The sequence below is a fragment of the Triticum dicoccoides genome, chromosome 4B (genome assembly GCF_002162155.2).
Source record: "Triticum dicoccoides isolate Atlit2015 ecotype Zavitan chromosome 4B, WEW_v2.0, whole genome shotgun sequence".
Lineage (NCBI taxonomy): Eukaryota > Viridiplantae > Streptophyta > Magnoliopsida > Poales > Poaceae > Triticum > Triticum dicoccoides.
In genome coordinates, this window is record NC_041387.1 from 578,232,969 (window position 1) to 578,242,168 (window position 9,200).

General features: G+C 47.8%; 2 protein-coding genes across 4 annotated transcripts; one reads left to right on the forward strand and one right to left on the reverse strand.

Annotated features, from left to right (window-relative positions):
• Positions 1-419: 419 nt before the first annotated feature.
• LOC119291533 (fatty acyl-CoA reductase 2, chloroplastic-like) lies at positions 420-3,684 on the forward strand. 2 transcript variants are annotated; one of them, XM_037570306.1, is made up of 9 exons: positions 421-1,096; positions 1,201-1,304; positions 1,404-1,603; positions 1,721-1,821; positions 1,948-2,170; positions 2,268-2,429; positions 2,523-2,604; positions 2,702-3,096; positions 3,193-3,684. In XM_037570306.1, the coding sequence occupies exons 1-9, from the start codon at positions 745-747 to the stop codon at positions 3,401-3,403; spliced, it is 1,830 nt and encodes a 609-aa protein (XP_037426203.1). In that variant the 5' UTR covers positions 421-744; the 3' UTR covers positions 3,404-3,684. The 2 variants fall into 2 exon arrangements, with proteins under 2 accessions (XP_037426202.1, XP_037426203.1); XM_037570305.1 differs by having other exon boundaries at positions 420-1,096; positions 2,702-3,684.
• On the reverse strand, positions 3,663-8,212 carry LOC119291534 (serine/threonine-protein phosphatase PP2A-4 catalytic subunit). 2 transcript variants are annotated; one of them, XM_037570308.1, is made up of 11 exons: positions 7,960-8,211; positions 7,293-7,349; positions 6,714-6,797; positions 6,530-6,601; positions 6,362-6,433; positions 6,108-6,148; positions 5,540-5,606; positions 4,753-4,944; positions 4,578-4,667; positions 4,387-4,494; positions 3,663-4,117 (listed from the first exon to the last, which is right to left on the reverse strand). In XM_037570308.1, the coding sequence occupies exons 1-11, from the start codon at positions 8,050-8,052 to the stop codon at positions 4,052-4,054; spliced, it is 942 nt and encodes a 313-aa protein (XP_037426205.1). In that variant the 5' UTR covers positions 8,053-8,211; the 3' UTR covers positions 3,663-4,051. The 2 variants fall into 2 exon arrangements, with proteins under 2 accessions (XP_037426205.1, XP_037426204.1); XM_037570307.1 differs by having other exon boundaries at positions 6,362-6,601; positions 7,960-8,212.
• Positions 8,213-9,200: the final 988 nt, after the last annotated feature.

The window sequence follows — 9,200 nt, forward strand, 5'->3', positions numbered from 1 at the left end:
CATTTCCTGGTCTTCATTAGCTTGGGTTAAAAACCCATTTTCCCTTATAAGTTTTACCCAAATGGTTTCAAATAAAAACACCCACACATGCCACTTCATTTCCTCCTTGGTTTTCCCAATGTGTTTCTAATGTCATTGGCATGTACCTTGATTAGGCCGGATGAGGTTGATGCGATTTCATTTTCTCCTTAAGTGGCCCATTCATTCCGCCGTCAAAAGCTACAGTACTAGTTCGGGCTGCACTTATTTGCACGGACGCTATGCTACAGTAGGACTGCGTTTCCAAGAAGAGCATGCGCGCACGAACTTTGCATGCGCGCCCTGCCCCAAGGCGGCCACGCACGAGTTAGGCAAAAGACTTCGGGGGCCAGACTCTTTCCGTGTTCTTCCCACGGCACGGCGGTATAAATTGCCGGCGCGCCATATTTGTCTGCCCGGCCGGCGGCAAAAAAGATCATTTCGATAGCTAGCTTCCTGATCGAGCGAGCTAGCGAGCCCCATGCATGCAACTTCTTCGCAGCCTCCCTCCACCCCGGCCCCTGCCGATCAGCTCCTCCATCCCAGAGCTTTGTAGGTGACTTACTCGCCTGGTGATTAGCAGGCAGGAAGTAGCTGGTTTTTAACCCGGCGCACCGCCCACCTACTCGCCATCTCCTCCGGTTCTACACCGCAGCAACATCGATCGTTTACCCTCTGTACGTACCTAGCCCGTACCTGACGACGGTGACCTCCCTCCTTGGCGCCATGGGGAGCTCGTGCGTGAACCTCTCCCGCGCCGTCGCCGCCGCGAGGCGCCCGGGCTTCGCCGGCGGCGTCGGCGGCCACGGGAGGAGCGTGGTTGCATTGTCGTCGTCGTCGTCGTCGAGGAGGCGCACTGCCGCCGACGGCGGCTTGTCGTGCGGCATCGCCAACGGGTACCTGGGCGGCTCGTCGGGTGGGTCACGGCCGCCTTCCTTGCCGGTGCACGGCAAGAGCTCCGGGCCCGGTTCGGCGCGGGAGGCGGGTGGTCACGATCACGCTGACGGGCTCGGGATCCAGGAGTTCCTTGGCGGCAAGAACTTCCTCATCACCGGCGGGACTGGCTTCCTAGCAAAAGGTACGTTTATGTCGCCATCTTCATAGTTCTCTCTGCCTCCACTTGATTATCGCTGCCATTTTCGTGCTCGATTTCGTTTCGAATTTATTTATCTACCGTGTCAGTTCTGATCGAGAAAATCTTGAGGACGAACCCTGACGTGGGCAAGATATACGTGCTGATCAAGGCCAAGGACAGCGAGACGGCATTGCAGAGACTGCAAAATGAGGTATGACTACTAACTAACCATACCCTAACCCTACCAGTTTTGATCTTCATCCAAACGATGATATTCTTTTCCATTTTCCCGTGCGCGGCATTCGTGCAGGTGGTGGACACGGAGCTGTTCAAGCGCCTGCAGGAGATCCACGGCAAAGACTACCAAGGTTTCATAGCGACAAAGCTTGTCCCCGTAGTTGGCGACGTCAGGGAGACCAACATCGGCATTGCCCCCGAGCTGGCCGATGAGATCGCGGAGCGGGTGGACATCATCGTCAACTCCGCCGCCAATACCACCTTCGACGAGAGGTTCGTCCTTCTATAATATATACGTGCACTTGTCTTCTAGCTAGAGTTTTTGCATTGCTCCAAGATTCAGTCACTCCATCGTGTGAAACAGAATTTTACATCTGAATATTCAACCAGGTATGATGTCGCCATGGACATCAACACCGTGGGGCCGTTCCGGATAATGAGTTTCGCGCATCGGTTTCGAAGGCTGAAGCTCTTCCTGCAAGTGTCCACAGGTCAGGCTCATGCCATCTGCCAAATGAACCCTTTCCGCGTGAAAGCGATGTTTACTTGGAATTTTTCCCTTTGGGGGGGTTTCCAACGGTTGTGTTGCATGACATAATAACCATGCATGATCGCAGCGTATGTGAACGGGCAGAGGCAGGGTGTCGTGCTGGAGAAGCCGTTTCGGTTGGGAGACACCATTGGAAAAGGGTCAGCTGGATCCTCGGATTCTTCGGAGCAGCACAAGAACGCCGTGCTGGACATCGAGGCGGAGATCAAGCTGGCCTTCGATTCGAGTAGGCGCGCCGATGATGACTCGGCTTCGTTCTCTCAAGAGATGAAGGATCTAGGGCTAGAGAGGTAAGCAATGCATACATTTCTTGCCATGACCTCCTTGGTCTCGGTCTGAAGGTGCGACATTAGGTTGATTTGCTGAACGTGCTGGTTACTCCTGTAGAGCGAAGCTCCATGGGTGGCAGGACACCTACGTGTTCACCAAGGCCATGGGGGAGATGGTGATCAACAGCATGCGAGGGGAGATCCCCGTGGTCACCATCAGGCCCAGCGTGATCGAGAGCACCTGGAGAGACCCCTTCCCGGGCTGGATGGAAGGGAACAGGTACGTACGTGAGTGTAGAATGTGGTACGATCTTGCAGAGTTCATCAACATTCTGTTTCTGATTTCCATTGGCGAATTGATTTGCTCGACCAGGATGATGGACCCTGTTGTCCTCTACTACGGCAAAGGCCAGCTGAGTGGATTCCTCGCCGATCCGGCCGGCGTTCTAGACGTGGTAATCAGTTACACATTCTCTGAGCAAATGCAGTAGTGAGGCCATGGAGCTGATCTTGCAGACGCTAATGGCTTTTCTTGTTGTGTCCTTTGGCAAGGTTCCGGCGGACATGGTGGTGAACGCGACGCTGGCGACGATGGCGAAGCACGGCCGGGCGGCGGAGGGGGGAATGCACGTGTACCACGTGGCGTCGTCGACGGTGAACCCGCTGGTGTTCGGCGACCTGAGCCGGTTCCTGTTCCAGCACTTCACGAGGAGCCCCTACAGCGACGCGGCGGGGCAGCCCATCGCCGTGCCGCCCATGCGCCTCTTCGACACCATGGAGCAGTTCGCCAGCTACGTCGAGACGGACGCGCTGCTCCGGAGCGCCAGGGCCGGCATCCCCGCCGACGAGCGCCTCTCGCAGCGCCTCCAGGAGCTCTGCGCCAAGTCCGTCGAGCAGACCATCCACCTCGGCAGCATCTACCAGCCCTACACTTTCTACACCGGCAGGTCATCTTTCTCTCTCCCACCCATGGCATGTCATTTATATGTTTTGTTTGCTCAAAGCTGCTACCACGCGTCGCCGGCGATGGACGGTGTATGCAGGTTCGACAATGGCAACACGGAGGGGCTCATGGCGGAGATGTCGGCAGAGGAAAAGGCGGCATTCCACTTCAACGTGAGGAGCATCGACTGGACAGACTACATCACCAACGTCCACATCCCAGGGCTCAGGAAGCACGTCATGAAAGGGAGGGGCATCGCCACGGAAACGCCACCCTCCTCCACAGTGCTCGCCGCCACCTCCACAGTGTGAACCCACCGCCGTAAAACCGAACACCAAAATGCGCCGCGGCGTGTACACTAGTGTTAGATTGTATCAAGTGCCTAAGCACATGATCCACTTAAGAAACACCGTTTGGTTCTGTGTTAGCAGCAACTTAACTAAGGTTTATGACATTCTGTCAGATTGATTCTGCATTATAGACCTGTTTGTCCTAAACAACAGAAAATACTTCTTCACCTCTGCATGCAATTTCTTATAGTGTATTTGTGGGAAAACAAAGCTTTGGAAATACTGAAATATGATTTAATTAACTGTATCTTAACGTTGATAATACAGATTACAAGCCTAGTAATACAAGCTTAAGCTACATATAGGAGTTCAGTCTTTGCCAATGTAAAATGCCATGCCTCTATGAAATTGCCAAAGTATAGAGGGAGAGGGTGCATGGATGGCCCTTTCTTCACCTGGGACTCAGCAGGTGGCTGCATGAAGCTTCTTTTGTTTCAGGATGGCAGCAGTCTTTTGGGATTGACCAATGGGGGGCCAATTTTACACAGGGCTTTGGTACACCCCTTTGTTATTGTTTGTTGGCTCATGTGCAGATTTGGATCCAGCAGAATCTCACTGATCGGTGCGGACTATCGCAATACAAGCTGAGAAATGGTGCAGCCAGTTTACTCAAAGGAAATAATCAGGTGTTCTCCTTGTCACATCTGGCTCACCTCTCCGAGGGGCTGGCTCAAACTGCAGCAATAGGGGGGAAACCAGCTTGATAAGTATCAAGCGATAAAAAAGGCACAACATGAGGAACCTATTTCAGTATATTGTCTTCTAAAAAACAATTGAAGTAAAACATTAACATTTCTATTTGAAGTTTCAGTAGCTTTACAGTAAAATGGGTGCATATATATGACTGATCTGCATTTCGTGCCTAGCTGGATGATGCCACAGCCATGGACCAAATAACAAAGAGAAAGTATCATCATGTAAAAATGAAGTGAACTCGTGATCACCTGAATAAAGGTGTGAGCGTTGCAGTCATCAACTTCCAAAATGGATGCCATGTTGCCACATCGGTAACAATAGTTTGGAGCACTGAATATGGTAACAACTTTTTGTTCCTGTATATGAACAGCGAATAATCATAACATATTGCTTGCAAAAGAAATCAGCAGATGAAGTATCTAAAGTCCAACCAGCTTACATGAGCCCAGTTATATCCCTCCATAACTAACTGATGAGCCCGAGCAACAAGTTTGAGATTGTTGGTGTGATTGAACTGCTCAGATATGTCCTGCAAAAAAAGAAGAATGAACAAAGTACAACTCAGCAAATCCGCAAATAGTGCTTGTAAAAGGAACACAGTACTACAGTAGTACCTGCCCAAATGTGTAGCCAGCACCACGAGGAGAAATGCCCCAACCACATCGATCGTCCGGATCAGACCATAAAAGATCACACATAGGACCCTCATGTGGAACCTCTTGGACACGATCCAAGCTACGCACACTATCAAGATTCTCAATCGATGGAGATAAACCACCATGCAGGCAGAAAATTTCAGATTCCACCTTCAAGAATGTAAACAAAATATCAATATAGGCCCTGAACACAAAATACTGAGAAAAATGCAAGAAAACCTTATGTGATAATCAGAAGGGTGGAGAAAAATGCAAGAAAACCTTATTTGATAATAAGAAGCGTGGAGGGCAGCTATTTTATCATACATATAGCATAAAAACAATGAGTATATTATCAACCTATCAATGAACAAGTTCAGTGTTTAATAGTCCATTCATACAACTGGGTATCTCAAGAGTCAAGACCTACCAGCACTAGAAAGAGCAAAACAGCTAAAATCAACTAACAGTTAAGGTGAGAATCATCCAAGATTGTGTTTCGCTCCTTTTTAAGTAAAGAATTTATGGATTGTCACACTCATACGAGGTGAAGACATTAGCCACGGTCCATGGATATGTTCTCAGCTACCGAGTCCAAAGTGGGCAAGGCATGAAACATAACTATCATACAGACGCCAACAAAACTGGACATCCATATAATTTAACACAAAAAAAAAACAATCCGCACAATAAGGCTGCATGCATCTTAGAAAAATGCAGAATAACCCAAAGAAAAGAGAGGAGGTCTAAGATTCAGAGTACAAACCAGGGCTGTTAATGGGAAATAATCAAAAAGATCTGTGAATATCTTCCATACATTTGCATTGCCGTACCTGGTTAGAAAGAAAGAGAACATAAATGATATTGCTAAGACAGCAATACTATGATTACTATCACATATAGTAAAAATGTTCTCCGTAATCAACTTATATTGGACTAAAGAGTTTGTAACTTTATATACTACATAACAATAACATGTAATTATTCAAATTTTCTCAAAGCATATGCAGCTCCTAAGCATGGTGATAGAGCACCATCAGAAGAAAAGATCATACAACTAGTTTCACAAGTCATGTGTATGCAATCAACACATCGTCAATACTAATCTAAGGAATCTTTACAAATGCAGGTATAAAAGACACATGAATAGATGATGCCAACTAGATTCACATACATCAACACAAGTGGCACAACTATATATGAGAATAAGACAATTATGTTAAAAGAGCACTAAGATCAGATTGAACAAGCACAGATTTTCTAGCACAGCTGCAACCATAAGATTAAGTACATATAGAACAGGCTAGAACTGGAATAAGATTAAGTGAACTCACTTTCGTAGGCATTCATCGTAGAATCCATATACTTGTGTGATCTGCAACCATTGTGGAAACATACTTTCAGTTTGAGAAGAAAAATACATGACAAAACAACATCAAAGTTATAATAAAGCAAAATATGCATAAAACAGAAGATGTAAGATTCGAACAGAGAAGCCTGCTCCATTTTCCATTCAAACTGAGATAATGACAGCTATTGAGCTACAAACATCAACACATAAGCATTGGGAAGATAATATCTATAGTACCTGCCGACTCTCATGGTTTCCGCGGAGGATTGTAATCCGATGTGGGTGGCGAACCTTCAGTGCTACCAAGAGCTGGATAAGAAATATCATTAAGTACATATAACATGAATCCGAACATGGTATCATTGGAAAGAATAGAATAGTATCCACAAGTAGATTGATTCTTACAGAAACAGTCTCAACGGAGTAGTATCCACGATCCACATAATCCCCCATAAACAAATAATTAGTATCTGGACACTGAAAACAACAGGAAAAAAGGTCAGCCATTCGGAGATGTAATGTAAAATGCATTGTGTTAAAGCAGGGTGCAGGGTAGGAACGAATAAAGATCAGCTAACAACAGTAGTACCTTCCCGCCAATCCGGAAAAGCTCAACAAGATCATGGAATTGTCCGTGAATATCACCGCAGATTGTCACTGGGCTTTTGACTGGCTGCAAAACAAAGAAAATGCAACAGCTTAAAGCCAATGCTTATCTGCAAGTGTACCTTATCACCATACATGTAGATAATTTTAGATGATGTTTGTAAGAATGCAGTGTTGAGGTGTCAGAATGGAACTTTGCCATTTCATGATATACATAAGAGCTAACAATTAAGCAGATGAAATGGGCGGGGCAGAAGAAGACCTTAAATTACTATGTTTATTTTAGCATCAGCAATTGCCAGTTTATGGGTTGAACAAAAACCACCAAAGAACAGGATATAATTGAAAGCAAATTATTGATCAGAATGCCCTCGGCACATAGGACTGAATAAAGGAAACAGCTATCTGAACAATACAATGACGATGCTGTTGCTTAGGCAGTGCCAAGATCCAAGACAGTATAATAAGCTCAAACAACCTTTGGAACCAGCTATAAAGATACCCAACGCGTGTATAAAAGATACACTGCACAAGTGAGATGAGAACTGATGGTATGTAATACCTGCACATTGCTTTCCTCCATCAATATCTCCTTAGCCTTCTCGCATAGTGCTTTAACCTGCACATGTGGGGCTGTAAGGACACAAGTCTGATTCCAGGAATGTGAGAAATAAACTCTATAAATGTTTGTGGGCATCAAATATTCCTGTTTCTGACCAACAACTCACACACTATCCACATCGACCCAAATGTATACGAACGACATCCTACAGGTGATGCACTTGACCCTTCATTCTTTTTTGAGGAAGATGCACTTGCCCCTAAAGATGGCGTTTTCCCTACTGATATGGCACTGGAGACAATAGGAGCTTGCAAAAACTCCTACTTTGACGCTACTTTAAAGCAACTATTACAGGAGATCTATCCCGAGAGACCAAATCTGAAGCACGGCAGCAGAATGATTCAAAAACGACCCTTGGACAGGCGCAAGCTAGACGTCATATCTATCATCCTCCAAACCGTCCAGCATAACAAACAGCATCGAAATCACCGGATCACGCTCCGAATCCAGGGCCTCGAACCAGCAGCCCAGCTGTCAAAAAACCCTAGAGGCGGCCCCCTCGATAACAGATCAAAACGAGCATTCGCCAGATCCGGCGGCGGCGCCGGCGAGGGAGCGAGCGAGAAAGCCAGATGGAACGGCGGACAGAAGCGTGCGGAAATCTCACCTCTTGCTCGGCGAGCGGGCGGCACTGCAAGAGCTGCTCGATCTGCGCGTCCAGGCCGCCGCAGCCGCTGCTGTCCACGCTCATGGGCTCCATGTACTCTGCCGCCCGCCTCCTCCGCCGCCGACCGTGGGAAAAGGCAACCTGAGCTGGAGCTCGTCGCCGGCGGCGAGGCGGGGCGAGAGGGGGGAGGGGAGCGCTGGGTCGGGGCCGCGGAACAGGAGAGTGGGGAGTGAGACTGGGGGGGAGCGGGGGAAGGAACTGGACGCGGACGGGAAGCCCATCATCCGCCACATGGGCCCAAATCTGTCCAGCCGGTGGGACCCACGCGCTCCGCGTCGCGGCTCGCAAGTGGCTGCCGGCGGGGGCCGAGCGCGTGCGTGGACCGGAGAGAGACCCGGGGCGCCATCCTTCTCAAAATTTTCGAGATTTATCGAGATCCGGAGGGGCTCCGTGGCCATTTGAATAGCGACACACTTGATCCTAGTTGAAGATTGGCAATTGGCTTTCTCATCGCCTACGAGGTACTAGAAGAATGCCCGTGCGTTGCAACGGGGCCACATTAACTTTAAGAGTTCAATATTACGACATTGGCGACCTTTTTTACCATCAAATCCTCACACACACAGACACACACTCTCCCTTCCTCTTCCTCACTCTCTATCCCCCTCTCCCTCTCTCTCTAACACACACACATATCCATCTTATTGGGTACGGGACCATAATCCATCTATTTCACACATACACGCTAATGCATAACAATATGGATTATGTGTATTATATTTGCCACCAGAACTGAGGGAATTAATTTCATGAAAATCGACCAGCCAAAGCTCCAAGAATACGCGGACGAGGTGGCTCGGGTCGGCGTCGGCGCCGTCCAGCGCGGGCCACGGGCCCGCTTCCAAGTGCACGTGCAATGCACGTCTTCACAAATATTATAACCAGATGTGAGAAATCACATGCATAGAAAAGACATTCTGATAGCAATCCAAATACCATACTCAATTGAATACCTAACCTGGACAATACTCTTATTTCTATGCGCCAGAAAAATGGAATAGCAAAGCTAAGTATGCCTACATACGCTCAGATTATATATAAGAATCTTGGGTGAACAATTGCAACAAAGCACTAAGCAGCGATAAATTTAAATAAAAAATCCATTAACTATGCAGGCAGCAGGCTTGTTACAACATAGAGAGATAGGAAAATGTCACCTCCAGTAATGTAGCGCAAAGGAG

Excerpts from the sequence above, each read along its gene's own strand:
- LOC119291533 (XM_037570305.1), top strand. The coding sequence starts at position 745 with ATGGGGAGCTCGTGCGTGAACCTCTCCCGCGCCGTCGCCGCCGCGAGG. Across the intron at positions 1,604-1,720 it reads AATACCACCTTCGACGAGAG|GTATGATGTCGCCATGGACA; the intron begins GTTCGTCCTTCT and ends ATATTCAACCAG. Across the intron at positions 1,822-1,947 it reads CTTCCTGCAAGTGTCCACAG|CGTATGTGAACGGGCAGAGG; the intron begins GTCAGGCTCATG and ends GCATGATCGCAG.
- LOC119291534 (XM_037570307.1), bottom strand. The coding sequence starts at position 8,052 with ATGGAGCCCATGAGCGTGGACAGCAGCGGCTGCGGCGGCCTGGACGCG. Across the intron at positions 6,602-6,713 it reads TTTTCCGGATTGGCGGGAAG|TGTCCAGATACTAATTATTT; the intron begins GTACTACTGTTG and ends TGTTGTTTTCAG. Across the intron at positions 5,607-6,107 it reads TACGATGAATGCCTACGAAA|GTACGGCAATGCAAATGTAT; the intron begins GTGAGTTCACTT and ends CTTTCTAACCAG.